This window comes from Pelophylax lessonae (assembly GCF_965119305.1).
Source record: "Pelophylax lessonae genome assembly, chromosome: 5".
NCBI lineage: Eukaryota > Metazoa > Chordata > Amphibia > Anura > Ranidae > Pelophylax > Pelophylax lessonae.
In genome coordinates this window covers 272,604,092-272,620,676 of record NC_138772.1, presented here as the reverse complement: position 1 = coordinate 272,620,676, position 16,585 = coordinate 272,604,092, and the positions used below count along the sequence as shown (strand labels likewise).

At 41.9% G+C, this 16,585-nt stretch overlaps 1 protein-coding gene across 1 annotated transcript in view; it reads left to right on the top strand.

The window, feature by feature from the left end:
• The window catches only part of PTPN3 (protein tyrosine phosphatase non-receptor type 3), a 346,819-nt gene that overhangs the window by 209,817 nt on the left and 120,417 nt on the right, over positions 1–16,585 (top strand). Inside the window, exon 8 of the mRNA XM_082257741.1 lies at positions 9,158–9,278. Within this exon, the coding sequence (XP_082113867.1) occupies positions 9,158–9,278 (121 nt within the window). The remainder of the gene's footprint in view (positions 1–9,157; positions 9,279–16,585) is intronic.

The following is a 16,585-nucleotide window of genomic DNA, read 5'->3' as shown; positions in this document are numbered from 1 at the left end:
CAGTGCAGGAAACCTTAAAACTTGAGGCTTTACCGGCAGAGGCAACTGAAACAGAGATTCCTTTTGGTACTAATAAGCCCATCAAGACGATGAAGGCTTTTCCTGTACCTAAATGTTTCGGTAATCAGATTAAAGGAGAATGGGAGCATTCTAAACGTACCTTTACTATTTCCAAGCGTATTGCTAGACGCTATCCGTTTGAGGAATCCATCATTAAGAAATGGACGGTACCACCAGTCGTGGATCCGCCTATTTCCAGGCTGAATAAAGCCACGGTTATTCCAGTGGAGGACACTTCGTCCTTTAAGGATCCGGTGGATCGAAAGATGGAAGCAGAGTCCCGCACCATCTTCTCTCTGATAGGGTCAGCTTTTAGACCAGTAATTGTTATTAGTCTAGTTTCCCAGACACTTACGGAATGGGCGAAAATGGTACGCCAAGATCTTAGGGGAAAAGATATTCCCCAGGAGACATCTGATTTGATGGAACAGATTATACAAGGGCTACAGTTTATCTGTGACGCAGCCTTGGACACTACTCCCTTATTAGGGCATGCATCTAAGACAGCGGTGATCCTCAGACGTGTGCTGTGGTTAAAATGCTGGTCAGCTGACCTAGGTTCCAAGAAGACCTTGACAAATCTCCCCTTTCAGGGGAATCGTCTATTTGGTGCCAACCTAGATGAAATCATTAAGGATGCCACTGGGGGCAAGAGCACTTTTTTGCCACAGGCTGCTAAAGCTAAGGGACCTCGCAACAAGCGAGGACCTTTCTTTACCGCCCATAAAGGGCGCCCGGCTGGTACTAGCGGGAAAGGCAAGACTCCTCCAGGAGGGTTCAAGAGGGGCTGGTCGGACAAGCAAAGGACCAACCCAGCCAAACCCGAAGCAAAGGAGTACACAGCCTGAAGGTGCGCCCCCACCCGGTTTCAGGGTGGGGGGACGTTTTCACCGGTATTCAGGACATTAGATCGAGCATCAACCACTACTACCGGTGCGATTCTTCCCTTCCAACATTTAAGTACTACAGGAAGCGGTAATTACCGTTCCCTGAATAGATCTTTTCCTTTACCTTTTCCTAAGATTAGTCCCGATACCTCACAGGAATCGGATCTGGTTGACCAGGTAGGCCAAGTAGCCTCTAGTCGGGTGACTTCGGTCCCTGAGGTTCAACCAGAAAAGATCACCTTTCCTGATAACTATCAGGTATCTGATAAATGTGTGGGAACAGAAAACGACCAGACTTTCTCGGATGGTCGGGGCCAGATACCTCTAGGGACGCCTGGTTCAGATCCAATCAGCGCCAGTGGTCCTAGAAATTCTAGGCTGGCCTCCTCAAGCCGGCCTGGCCGACTTGGACATGTTAGTCGTAGACGTTCCGTGGGAACTTCGTCTCAGGGAGTGTCTGTGGTCTCAAGGACCAATTTACCATCATGCTTTACAGTCGCTGGGTTTAATGGCCTGGCCATTGAGACCCAAGTACTGAAGGACAGAGGTTTGTCAGCTTCAGTCATTCCTACCCTTATTAAAGCAAGGAAAGCGACTTCCAGCAAAGTCTATTATCACACATGGAAAACTTATATTGCGTGGTGCGAATCTTTAGGATTTCCTCCACGTACCTATTCGGTGTCTCGAATATTGGCCTTTTTGCAACAAGGGGTTGAGCAGAAGCTAGCCTTGAGCACCATCAAGGGTCAAGTTTCAGCATTAGCAATCTTCTTTCAGAAGCCTTTAGCTACCAAATCCTTGGTGCGGAATTTCATCCAGGGGGTGCGGCACCTGGCTCCTCCAGTCCGCGCGCCCTTACCGCCTTGGGATCTTAATTTGGTTTTGTCGGTTCCACAGAAACCTCCTTTTGAAAACATCAGGGAGATTCCCTTGCTTACTTTATCCCAGAAAGTGGCCTTCTTGGTGGCTATTACTTCTGCTCGCAGGGTGTCAGAACTGGCTGCATTATCATGCCAGCCCCATACCTAGTGATTCATAGGGATAAGGTAGTACTTCATCCTAAGCCATCTTTTCTTCCTAAGGTGGTTTCAGATTTTCATCTGAATGAAGATATTGTACTACCTTCCTTGTGTCCTCAGCCCAAGCATCATCGGGAACATGCGTTGCATTCCTTAGATGTGGTTCGGGCAATCAGGGTATACCTGAAAGCTACGGAATCATTCCGTAAGACGGATTCACTTTTTGTGATCACGGATGGCCCCAGAAAGGGTTTGCCTGCATCTGCCGCGACCATTGCCAAATGGATTAGACAAACGGTGGTACAGGCTTATTCTATTAAGGGTCAGAGTCCCGGTTAGGGCGCACTCCACTCGAGCGCTCAGTACTTCCTGGGCCTTTCGCCATCAGGCGTCAGTGGTCCAGGTATGTAAGGCGGCCACCTGGTCGTCAGTACATACCTTTACAAAATTCTATAAAATTGATGTGACGGCATCGGCGGATGCCTCATTTGGCCGCAAGGTTTTGCAGGCCGCAGTTTGAGGAGACCGGTGGTCTACCTCGAGGGTTTTTTTTTTCTGTTTGAAAAAAAAAAAAAAATTGTTTTCTCTTTTTTTGTTGAGTCTCATCATTAAGGATGAGCATTGTAAACTTCTAGTTGGCACCGGTTGGGCCTTCTAGATTGGGATTTGATTTCCATTTTCCCACCCCTCAGTTGTGATACTGCTCTGGGACGTCCCGAAGGTGGTGTATCACCGAGGACTACGTCTGTCAATGAGCGCTAGAGAAAAATGGATTTTTGTAAAATCTTACCGTAAAATCCTTTTCTCTTAGCTCATTGACAGACGTAGTCCCCGCCCCTCTGTTTTTTTGAGTTGGGTTAAAATCTCTAAAGACTGCTTTTTCACATAACTGATTTGCTGAGGCAGAGAGAGAGAGGATATACCCTCTGGGACTGCCCCTGGGGTGTGGCCAGAGCTTTTTAATTTCCTGTCTAGTCCTGCTCCTGTGGAGGCAACATAACCCGAAGGTGGTGTATCACCGAGGACTACGTCTGTCAATGAGCTAAGAGAAAAGGATTTTACGGTAAGATTTTACAAAAATCCATTTTTATAGTACCCATTTATGCACTGACCACAACAACCCCCCCCCCCCCTACTAATTTTGAGCAGATAAGCCTTTCCTCCTGTAATGATCGGGGTATGATTTCAACACTATATTGCTTCCTTAACGGTCTTCACCTTCCAGATGAGTTCTCCTCAATGGTACAATGGGAAGCTGTGTCTGCTTTGGAATTATCTACCCAGGATTGGTTAGATAGGCCCTCAAACTTCCATAAATTTATGCATTCCATCTCAGTTTGAGAAACCTCTATTAACCACTTAAGCCCCGGAAGATTTTACCCCCTTCCTGACCAGGGGTTTTTTTGCGATTTTTTTTTACTGCGTGACTTTAACGGACAATTGCGCGGTCGTGCGACGCTGTACCTAAACGAATTTCATGTCCTTTTTTTCCCACAAACAGAGCTTTCTTTTGGTGGTATTTGATCACCTGTGCGATTTTTTGATCATGCGCTATAAACAAAAAAAGAGCGTAAATTTTGCAAAAATAACAATATTTTTCACTTTTTTTTATATGAAATTCCCCCCCAAAAAAATGTAAAAATCAAAATTTTTTAACATTTTCGGCCAATTTGTTTTATGCTACATATGTTTGGTAAAAAAAATCGCAAAAAGCGTATTTTGATTGGTTTGCACAAAAGTTATCGCGTTTACTAACAAAGGGAAAGATTTTTGTCATTTTTGGTGTTTTTTTTTTTTTTTAACGAGTAATGGCGGCGATCTGCGATTTTTTTTTTTGCGGTACCGCGACATTGCGGCAGACAGATCGGACCCTTGACTGACATTTTTGACACTTTTGGGGGTACCAGTGACATTACTGCAGTAATCAGTGCTATGCATATGCACTGTTACTGCAAAAATGACACTGGCAGGGAAGGGGTTAACTGTATTGGAGAGGAAGGGGTTAAGTGTGTCCTAGGGGCGTGTTTCTAACTGTGATGGGACAGGTCTCCTAGTGTAAAAACAGAGATAAACGGTTCTACATAGTAGAACCGACTGATCTCCATTTTTACACAGGGGAGAATGACAGGCGGCTTGTTTACATAAGTCGCCCGCCTTTCTCCCGTTCTACCGACGATCGTAGTGTCACACACCCCGACTCCTCTGTGAATAAGCCGAGGCGGGCACGCGCTCACCCGCTATTGGCTCAAAACCCGGTGACAGGCTAGCGACGTAGATCTACGTCACTCTCCATGGCCGGGGCTGACTTCCGCAGTAAATATACTGTGCGCAGTCGGCAAGCGGTTAAGCTCCATACCAGGCCGTACATGACTACAGTCAAACTTCATGCAATTTTGAGTTGGTTCCTACCAATTGCTTCAGGGGATGCCCAGATGTGGCACCTTTATTCACATTTTTTGGCACCGTAAAATATTGTCCCTATGGTGGCAACAAGCAGTTATTAACAGCTTTGGCTCAGGAAGAGTTTCCCCCTACATGACCAGGCCATTTTTTGTGATATGGCACTGCGTTACCTTAACTATCAATTGTGCAGTCGTGTGACACTGTACCTAAACAAAATGTATGTCTTTTTTTTCCCCACAAATTGAGCTTTCTTTTGGTGGTATTTGATTACCTCTTCAGTTTTTATTTTTTGCTCTATAAACAAAAAAATACCGACAATTTTGAGAAAAAAAAAAAAAACAATATTTTTTACTTTCTGCTATAAAACATATCCAATACAAATAATGTAAAAAAATTGAATTTCTTCATCAATTTAGGCCAATATGTATTCTGCTACATTTTTTTGGTACAAAAAAAATCCCAAAGAGCATATATTGATTGATTTGCGCAAAAGTTATAGCGCCTACAAACTATGGGGTATATATATTTTTTTCACTAGTAAGGGTGGCGACTTATAGTGGGACTGCGATATTGCGACAGACAGATGGGACCAATGACACCAATACAGTGATCAGTGATAAAAAATGTGCACTGCCACTCTACTTATGACACAGGCAAAAGGGTTAACAGGGGCGATCAAAGGGTTAAACGTGTGCCTGACATGTGCTTTACTACTGTAGGGGGAGGTGTTTTCACTAGGATGAGGCATGGATCGGTGTCTCTGCTTAGTAGAGACACAGGATCCATGTCTTCTGTAGTGACAGAACGGTGATCTGCCTTATTTATACGTATAAGCAGACCACCATTTTGTCAATAAACCGAAGCTTTGGTGGGTGCCGGGGGACATTGAGTCCGCTGTACCCGCTAGTCAGCTCCCGCAGTGTCTAATCTCCACAGGAGCGGGCCGGCGGTGGCGTGCGCACCTCAAACCTGGAAGTACATGATCAAGTACTAAGTACGTGATCCAGCGCAGGAGAGCTGCCTTGCCACTGTATATCTACAGTATATGGTCGGCAAGCAGTTAAAGCAGCACAAATTATAGGCTCCCAACTTGCCTTAATGATGCCAATGTGCCTGTTGCGTGCGTCTATCTTGATGTGCCTTCATTCTGTAAAAGGTTATTGTGCTCTTGCTTAGTGGGTTATTGCTCCTAAATGAAGTTCTGGCTCGGTAACATGGACTCAAGTAATATCGCATATGGAGTCTATTAAAATGATGGAAACAAATTCCCATACAATTTATGATGATATATGCTGATTTATTTATTTTTTTAATAGAAGAGGGACTGCAGAAACTAAGCGGACACGGGTGTGTCATCCTCCCGCTCTGCTCCAATCATCAGGGGATCTGTGAGCTGATCCCCTGCTGATCAGAACAGATTCCTCAGGAAATCTGCCCTGTGTGAAAAGAGCCTATGTTTTCCCATTTTTTTACTGATTAATTTTATTACCTTTACACGGTGTGTTGACTCATTTTCTGTCATGTACAGGACTTGCAAGTCCTAATTGCTTATTTGTTTTACTTATTCCTTTACTTTTTTTTTATAAAGTATCCTGCCAGTTCGATATTCCTTTGACTGGTTTTGCTTTTTCTCTGTTTTTGAGCCGGTTCACACTACCGCAACCAGAAAGTCGCCTCATGTTAGCGCGACTTTCAGCGCGACTTCAGCTCGACTTGTGAATTATTTTAAGCGACTTATATGATAGATGACTTTGTACGACTTTGTATTTGGCCAATCAGAATATGATGTGTTGTGACATAATTCCAAAAGTTCTTAAAAATTGTCGTTTTTGATAGAGAGCCAATAATTGAAAAAAATATTTTAAAAAAAATGAGATTTCTTTGGATTTAGTGTCTGGGGGGTCTAAAAAGTGTACCTGTGAAGTTTCAGCTCTGTAGCATGTCCAGAACCAGAAAAAAAGGTAATTTTTCTTAGAATTTTTAGTAGCACAGGGATAGGGCTCCGCTCCTGTCACACCTGGGCGTTTTTGTTTCAGGCATTTATTGGGCATTTTTTGGGTGTCTTTGGAGGCAAGCATGACATCTGAACTTCTGTATAGGGGTATATATACACACACACACACATATATACATATATATATATATATATATATATATATATATATATATATATATACACATACACACATGTAAGTGTAAAAGGAGCGGAACCCTATCCCTGCGCTACTGAAATTATTTGCAGGGATGGTGTTGCCCTCCTTTCACACCTATATGTGTGTATGTGTATATATATATATATATGTGTGTGTGTGTGTATATACCCCTATACAGAAGCTCAGATGTCATGCCTGCCTCCAAAGACGCCCAAAAAATGTCCAATAAATGCCTGAAACAAAAACGCCCAGGTGTGTTGTTTCAGGCTTTTATTGGGCATTTTTTGGGCGTCTTTGGAAGCAGGCATGACATCTGAATTTCTGTATAGGGGTATATATATACACGCACACATATATATATATATATATATATATATATATATATATATATATACACACACACATATAGGTGTGAAAGGAGGGTAACACCATCCCTGCAAATAATTTCAGTAGCGCAGGGATAGGGTTCCGCTCCTTTCACACCTATATGTGTGTATGTGTATATATACATATATGTGTGTGTGTGTATATATACCTCTACACATAAGTTCAGATGTCATGCCTGCCTCCAAAGACGTCCACAAAAAAGCCCAATAAACGCCTGAAACAAAAACGCCCAGGTGTAAAAGAAGCGGAGCCCCATCCCTTCTCTACTAATAATTCTCAAAAAATGATCTTTTTCTTATGGCGGTCACCCTGACATGGATGAGTTCTGTCACCCTGGCATAGCAGTCAGAGTCAGTTCACCCTAAACTACACTACGGTCACCCTGACACTTAACACTTTCCCTACAGAAACTAGATTATTGAATCTAACTATAGTGGTATATAGTACCCTAACTACACTGCATATCCCTTTCCTCACACTAAGTGTCCACCAGTGCCATGTATCAGTGTCCACCAGTGCCACTGCCCACCAGTGCCACGAATCAGTGTCCACCAGTTCCATGTATCAGTGCCACGAATCAGTGTCCACCAGTGCCACGAATCAGTGTCCACCAGTGCCACATATCAGTGCCACGAATCAGTGTCCACCAGTGCCACTGCCCACCAGTGCCACGTATCAGTGCCACGAATCAGTGTCCACCAGTGCCACATATCAGTGCCACGAATCAGTGTCCACCAGTGCCACATATCAGTGCCACGTATCAGTGCCACGAATCAGTGTCCACCAGTGCCACTGCCCACCAGTGCCACTTATCTGTGTCCACCAGTGCCACTCACACAGACCAGGCTGAGATGGTATATGGTATATAATGGTATATAGGAACTGTAGGCATGGCTGCAATGTGGGGAATGCCTGGTTAATTTTCCTTCTTCTTCCTGGAAATTCGGATCACAAGTCGCTTCAAATAAGATAAGGATCCGACTTGGAGGCGACTCCCATTGAAGTCTTTTGGCACAAGTCGGATACAAGTCGCCTCAAAGTAGTACAGGACCCTTTTCTGAAGTCGGAGCGACTTCAGTAGTGCCAATTAAGACGGCTCTCATTGATTTACATTGGATTTGTTATGTCAAGCGACTTGGGGCGACTTGAGGGCACACAAGTCGTCTGACAAGTCGCGGCAGTGTGAATGGAGTCTTTGTCTTGAACTCAATAAAATCGTTTGTAAACAAAAAAAGAATGTGAATGTGAGTATGTGTATAAATAATATGTCTGTGTATGCTATTTAAAATGTTGAAATATGGCTTGCACACATGTACTTTAATAATCAGCATGCTATTAAATTATCAAATGAATAATATTTTCATATATTATTTAAATAATGTGTCATTTTTAATTCATACAAATGTCTGATTTATTTTAGTAGGCTAATTTTATTTATCGCTTTTAAACACAGGTTTGCGCATTAGTAAATCTATACCATGAATTAGAACGTATATGTAGCAGTTTATTACAATGGAATATGTTTAATGTATTCTAAGGTTTAGAGTATCTTATCTCTATATTTGCTTTTAAACATATTTCTGAGAAAAACTAGTGCACTTAAGTATTGTTTCAGTTTAGGATAAACTGTGTGGCTGTGGTCCAAGCGAATTTGCCAAGGAGCTAATGCTGTTTTCTTAGCTTGAACAGGGATTAAGCTGCTTTGAAAGCTGTTCATGAGTAAAGCTGGAACATCACTAAAAGATTTGGGTGTGGGAGTTCTTGTAGCTCTGGAGTAAAATGTGTATTGGAAGATTACAGAACATTTCAGTGTTATTTTTTGTAATCTGTCTTGTTTAAACACATAATTTACTAGTTTTAATTTACAACTGAAATTTAGAAATATATGGCATAGAGTGAGCTCATGAGACAGATTGTTAGAAAGTTCTGCACACTATGAAATTTTTCTTGGTAAGCCATTTTATTTGGTGATTTTATTATTTCAGTTTAGTTGTTTTTTTTTAGACATAATTTTTTTAAGATTACATTTTCCCTAAGAATAAAATTAGGAACAGTGAGTACTGCCAATGTTCAAGGTATTTAAAATTAAACATATTTATATAGTCCACACAATCTCATTTATCAGTAAAATACATTTTAAAAAAAAAAAAAGCATAAGGTAAGCCATATGGGTGTCAACGGTGAGCTTAAATAACAATATAACTACTATGATTTATAGTTTTTAATAAAAATTTTCTTTTTTTTCCAGCTGAGTTCGGAGACTTTATTTCTTCAGTGCATCTTCCAGGATACTTATCAAATAAAAGCTTTATTCCAGGTCAAGACAATGACTTTATAAGCAAAGTGGAATCCCTCCACAATCAGCACAGGTAATAACCATTTTAGAGTCTGTTGGGGAAATTTTCCTCTCCTGGGGGGGGGCATCATCGCCCTTTTATAAAAAATAAAGGTAAAGCCCCCAATAAAAATACCACATTAAGAACACATAGTGTTTCACAGTAGTGTCCTCTGCCCCCCCCCCCCCTTTACATCACTCCCCCTACAGTATTGTCCTCTGCCCTGATTTAAATCTCTCCCCCACCCAAAAGCAGTGTCCTCTGCCCCCCTCCCCCCCAGTAGTGTCTTCCGCCCCCCCTTCCCACCCTTTCCCACCCCACCTAGCAGCAGTGTCCTCTGCCTTGCTTTAAATCTCTAGCCTCCCCCCCCCCTCACAGTAGTGTTGTTTGCCCCCTGTCACATTATCCCCACCCAGTAACTAGTGTACAGTATACTCTGCTCCCCCACTGTAGTGTTCTCTGCCCCTCTGCCTCCCCCACATGGTAGTGCCCTTTGCCCCCCACACTCCCACACGGTAGTGTCCTCTGCCCCCCCTCACCCCCACACGGTAGTGTCCCTCAGTGTCCTCTCCCCCTCCCACACGGTAATGTCCTCTGCCCCCCTACACGCTAATACCTTCCCCCCCACAATAGTGTCCTGTGCCCCCCACCCCAAAAGCAGTGTTCTCTGCACCCCCCCCTCCCATAGTAGTGTCCTCCGCATCCCCCTCCATAGCAGTGTCCTCCACATCCCTACCAGTAGAGTTCTCCTCCCCCCCCACATAGCACTGTCCACTGCAAACTCCCCCCTTCCCCCACTGTAGTGCCCTCTGTTCCTCCCCCAGAGCAGTGTCCTCTACATTCCCTTCCCCTGTAGCAGTGTCCTATGCTTCACACACACACACACACACACACACAGTAGTGTCCTTTGCTACACTATATAATGCAAAATCTTCACCCAGTGGCAACACAATCTACTCATCTCAATTAAATGACCTCTAGAATGATGTGAAATAAGTAATGCGTGTTTCCCATACAGGGGTAATATGGCAGTATGGTCTCCCTTAGCAGTCAGATGCAGGGTTTCAGGCTAAGCTTCCTCCAAAGTGTAAATTAAAACATGATAAAAAGAGAGCCATTATAGTGGTCACTGTATTCTTTTATTAAAGTTAAAACAAAAGGTCAAAAACACTCACAGATGGTATCATGGCAGGGCACATATCTTATCATAATCCATCAAGCAATGCAGCATCCAGATTGTACAGAGACTCAGTTAGCATACATGTAATCCTCAGTAGCAGCACTCAATGTGGTGACATCATCAGAACCAGGCTCTACTCTTTTATGCAGTACTTTATTAGGTAGTAACCCAGGTCTTGCCAGCATGCAATATAGCTGTGCTAGTCATATGCTATAGGAACTAGTAAACAACCAGTGGATAACATAATTCACACTACCCTGGAGGTCTTGCCATTGTAATATAAAAGGATACTCACAGTGGTGGATCTTTAATCCCTTAGGGTACAACTGCAAACACGATTAGTGAACTTCATACATAAAAACAGCCCTATGTCTTCATATACATGATGACAGTAAAATCAATATGAAATCAAAATGTTAAAATTGGAAGAAGGGCCACCATCATTCTATTTCAGGGGTCTCCAAAGTTTCTAAACAAAGGGCCAGTGTACTGTCCTTGAGACGTTAGGGGGGGGGGGGCAGACTAGGGCCAGGGAAAGTAGAAAGTGTCCTGATGTCCAGAGGGCTTAAACAATGCTCCATTTTTTGTGTCAGTGGAGAGGACTAGTGCCTCCTCGGTAATGTCATTGAAAGAATAGTGCCCCATTTTTGGTGTCAGTTGGCAGAATAGTGCCCCATCGTTGGTGTTAATGGAAGAAATTGTGCCCCATCATTGGTTTTTAATGGGAGGAATTGTGCCCTTTTGATTGTGTCAGTGGGAGGAATAATGCCCCAATGTTGGTGTCAGGGACAGAAATTATGCCTCATTGTTGGTGTCAGTAGATGAAATAGGGCCCCAAGGGCCGGATAAAGGCAAGCAAAGGGCCAAGCTTTGGAGACCACTGTTCAAACATGTAAAAAAAAAAACCTAAAACAAAACTTAAAAAGTAAGGTCCTACGTACACAAAGAAGCTAAAACAATACCTGGCTTCAGGGTTTTGTAAGGACGTTATTGTTGGGAGGAAATGTGTTTGGGTTCAAGTTAAAACCTTTCCTCATCTATCGCTCAGAGAACATGCATTGAAGCAGGCAAGTAAGCAAATGCTGCCTGTTTTACTATCAACTAAATAGGAAGGCATGGATGATGCAAGCTTTATTTGGGGATTGGTTTCTCAACTGCTTTATATCCTCAGCAAAGCAGTATCGACTGAAGAAGGGTGTTCCCTTTAAAATCCTCCTCCTGCTTGATAATGCCCCAGGCCACCCCCAGCATCTTGATGATCTACACCCGGATGTAAAGGTTGCGTATCTGCCTAAAAACACAACTTCTAGCCTTCAGCCAATGGACCGGGAGCTATAGCTAAATTCGTACTATTTGCCCACAACTTTTTCCAAAGCTGAAGCAACAGAAAATGGTGAAGTAACCCTTCATTATTTGTGGAAATCATACGTTTTACACTGCATAAAGAACAATGAACCCACTTGGGAGGGAGTGACAGAAAAGTGCATGCAAGGGAAATGGAAAAAATGCCTACATTTTTATAAATGCCTACATTGTCATAAATAGAAAAACTGGCACTTGCTAATATGTTTAGTTTAGATGTTAAAGTGGAAGATATTGAAGAATTAGTGGAATATGTCGAAGGAGAGCTACTAACAAAGATTTAATAGAGTTGGAAGTGCAGGAACAGGAAAGAATGGAAGAACAACAAAAGGGGTTAGGTGGTGTGTTCTTGAAAGTGAATGTGGCTATGTTAAAACCAGATGATATGAACCTGAATGTTGAAAGGTTCACTAAAGTGGAGCAGCAAATGAGTAAACTTTTATAATGCTATCTTGAGATTTAGGGAATAAAAAACAAAATGAAAAAGCAGACCACGCTAGCAGAATTATTTTCAAAAGCTACACCCAGGACTCCCTCTCTTTCCACACCTCATCTCCTTTACCCGGGCCATCTATAGCACCTAACGATGACTTTGATGATGACTTTAAAGGATTCAATGTGTTAAATTTTAAAACATTTTTTATTTGTTTTGCTATATCTTGTTGATAATTTTTGCTGATTGTGCAGTACTGTATTTTTATGTTCTGTAATATATTACAATACTGTATGTAAGAGATGCAAATTAAAACAAAGTTTTAGTCTGGAGTTTCCTTTGAACTATTTTTTTATTCAGAATACTGTAATCTACATACAGTATACAGCTCCTCACTTAACGAGAAATTCTGAGATGGGGGCAGACAATAAAAAAACAATATTAATATTACAAATCACTCAAGTATAAGAGAAAATTGCAAACATTTGTAAAAAAGGTTTTCAATGAGAAAGAAACTCAATATCTAGTCCCCTCCGCCTGTCGGCTTTGGATAATTTACCAACTCCTGAAAATACATAGAAGCATTGACAATCCTCTATTTAGGCCCTTGTAAATGGAACTGATTCCATAAGGTTTCAGATTTGGCCGGTATGTTGATTATTTTATCCAACAAATCAAATAAAAGTTATAAAAATATTGTTTAATCCTGGAATTGAGGTTAAAAAAAGGATTGATTTCCTCTTTTTTGGTCATTTAAATGTATACTGTTTTTAAACTGACCAACCTTTATAGTTGTAACTGTGTCTCGTTGTTATCAAATATGCCAAGAGATCAATTTATGAGACTACGTTGGAACTGCACCTCAGGAAGATTTTTTACTACAGTCAGAAATTATTGGGGAAAAGTTTTTTTTGCAGAAAGATTATGAATGGAAGTTTATAAGTGAACAAACTAGGAAAATGAAAGAGTTGGAGAGAAGTGTGTTGAGGGGTTGTAAAGTCAGAAAGTTTTTCATCTTAATGCAATTTAGCCATTAAGATAAAAAGCCTTCTGTGTGCAGAAGCCCTCCCTCAGCCCCCTAATACTTAACTGAGTCCCCTCTATCCAGCGATGTCCACGAATGATTCAGCCATCCAGGACTCTCTCTCTTCATTGGCTGAGACACAGCAGCGGCACCATTGGCTCCCGCTGCTGTCAGTCAAACTCAGCCAATCAGGAGAGAGGGGGCAGGGCCGAATGGCAGCTCCATGCCTGAATGGATACACGGAGCTGCAGCTCGGATGCCCCCATAGCAAAATGCTTGCTGTGGGGGCACTCAACAGGAGGGAGGGGTCAGGAGCTCCAGCCAAGGACCCAAGAAGAGGAGGATCTGGGCTGCCCTGTGCAAAACCATTACACAGGGCAGGTATGTATAACATGTTTGTTATTTTAATAGGAAAAAAAAAACAAGACTTAAAGGAAAAGAGGATAATATGTTACAAGGTAATGAAGATTTTTATTTTTAGGCTATAACATACAGTATAAGAAAACAGAAAATAAATATTAGGGCATTTTGAAGAGAAATTTGGGCCTGGTTTTTCCTGAACACTCTACAATTGTTTATAGGAGGGCACCTAGTCTAAAACAAAAACGAGTAAAACTTGTAAAAGACCCCCTTCATAAGAGAGACTTCTTTTTCAGAGGAACTGTTTTTTACGCCTGCAATAGATGTAAGGCCTGTGATCGCTAAGGTTAATTTAGGGAGAAGAAAAGATTTTGTGGATTTATTTCCTGTTCAGGGGTGGTGTTCATGCCGGAGTGTCCTTGTGGCCCCCAGTATGTTGGAAGGATGTCTAAGGTTGTTTGAGGGGACACAAATGTAATATTAACAAGGGTGAAAAGCAGCACAGTCGGGTTAATATACTACACACAGTGGGGTTGATTTTACTCTGCAAGTGCAGTCTCTTCAGAGCTTAGTTAATGAGGAAAAGCTCTGCTGACGTCCATCATCTAATCATGTGCAAAAATGCAGTTTTTTTTTCTGGATTTACAAGAGGAAAGTTTACCTTCTGGTACGAGGTGTTTTGTTTTTCTACTCCCCTTTTGTTATTTGTTTAAAAATGTGTGTATATATATATATATATATATATATATATACAGTAAATATGATTGATTTATTTACTTGTCTATATTGATATAGAATGATGGTCCGGTCCCTCTTCTCCCAATTGTAACCTTTTGTTTTTTATTTTTATATTTATTTTACTGACATCATTTATATGAATACATAGTGATGTTTTTATATGTATGTTGTCCACTAGTAATTTTTGTGCTGCAATTGTTACCCAAGAGGTAATGATTTGCTGTTGTTGGTATCCTTTTACTTTACTTCATGGCGAGACTTCTGGGGTAGTGTAGATTGTGTGCTTCGCTGTTTACTGGTCCCTTTAGCAACTATCTAGCATGGCTATTTAATGTGCTGGTGGCTTTGGGTCTTTACCTTCTTAGGAAGTTCTGCTATTCAACATAACGCATAAAGGAGAGGAGCCTGGTTTCAAAGATGTGGTCATGCTGTAAGTGCCGCGTTACATGTGTGCTGAGTGTCTGTGTTTGCATCCAGGATGCTGCATTATTTGACAGTATATGATAAGATTATGATAACCATTTGTGAGTGTTTTTAAATTCTTAATTTAACATTAATTAAAGAGCACTCTAATGGCTCTCTTTTTCATGTTGTAATTAACACTTTGGTGGAAGCTTAGCCTGAAACTCTGCATCTGATTGCTTAAAGAGGTGACCATACTATTATATTACTGTAAGGGAAACGAGCCTTACTGACTTCACATCATCCTAGAGGTTGTTTAACGGAGATTAGCAGATTGTGTTGTCACTGGGTGAAGATTTTGCATTATATAGTGTGGAATTACAAGAGCCGAGAACTCTTCTGTTAACCTTGAGTTGGACTTTGTCATTTATGAACATTTTTTGTTCATGCAATATTTATTTTCACTGGTGATTGAAGCATTTGCACTTCATGAACTTCTTCATTCATTTTTAAATTTATTGTATTCATTAGGGATTTATGGACCCTGTATTTTGATACACATATACTTTTATATAGTAGGAGTATGCGATTCTTATGAAATTACTTTGTTTTTGGTTCGCACATTCTTTGTGTATGCTCATTTTGAAGTGTGATCTATTATCAGTTTGTTTAGGGTATGGATTTCACAGACATGGATAGTTTTGTTGTATAGCACTACACTGTTGGGTTATTTGACATTAGTGTTGGGTAAACGGTTTGGCCCGAGCATGAGTTATTATTATTATTATTATTATACAGGATTTATATAGTGCCAACAGTTTGCGCAGCACTTTACAACGTGAGGGAAGACAATACCGTTACAATACAGTTCAAAACAGGAGGAACTAGAGGGCCCTGCTCGTTAGAGCTTACAATCTAGAAGGGAGGGTCAAGTGAAACAAAAGGCAATAACCGTGGGGGATGGGTTGACGGAGAAAATGGAGGTACATTTGTTAGGGGTTGGTAGGATAGGCTTCTCTGAAAAGGAGGGTTTTCAGAGATCGCCTAAAAGCTAATAGAGTGGGAGATAATCGGACAGATAAGGGTAGGGAGTTCCATAGGATTGGAGAGGCTCTGGAAAAGTCCTGGAGGCGAGCATGGGAGGAGGTGACAAGGGGGCTAGAGAGCAGGAGGTTTTGAGAGGAACAAAGAGAGCGATTAGGTTGGTATTTTGAGACGAGGCTGGTGATGTAGCTAGGGGCTAAGCTGTGGATTGCTTTGTAAGATGTTGTAAGTATTTTGAATTTAATTTGTTGGGTGAGCGGAAGCCAGTGGAGGGCTTGACAGAGAGGAGCAACGGACACTGAGCGATTGGTGAGGTGGATGAGTCTGGCGGCAGCATTCATGATGGATTGAAGGGGGGATAGCCTGTGTAGAGGTATGCCAACGAGAAGGGAATTGCAGTAGTCGAGGCGCGAGATGACCAGGGAGTGAACTAGGAGTTTTGTTGTGTCTTTGGTTAGAAAGGGGTATATTTTGGAGATGTTGCGAAGGCTGAGGCAAGATTTGGACAGTGATTGGATGTGGGGTTTGAAGGAAAGTTCAGAGTCCAGGACAACACCTAAGACCTTGGCATGCGGGGATGGGCTGATAGTGATGCCATCGATATTGACGGAGAAATCAGGGGAAGGTGCACGCGGTGGAGGAAAAATTATAAGCTCGGTTTTGGATGGATTGAGTTTGAGGAAGTGGTGAGACATCCAGACCGATATATCTGATAGTAAATTAGTGATACGTGAGGAGACTGAGGGAGAGAGCTGAGGGGTGGATAGATAGATTTGGGTATCGTCAGCAAAGAGATG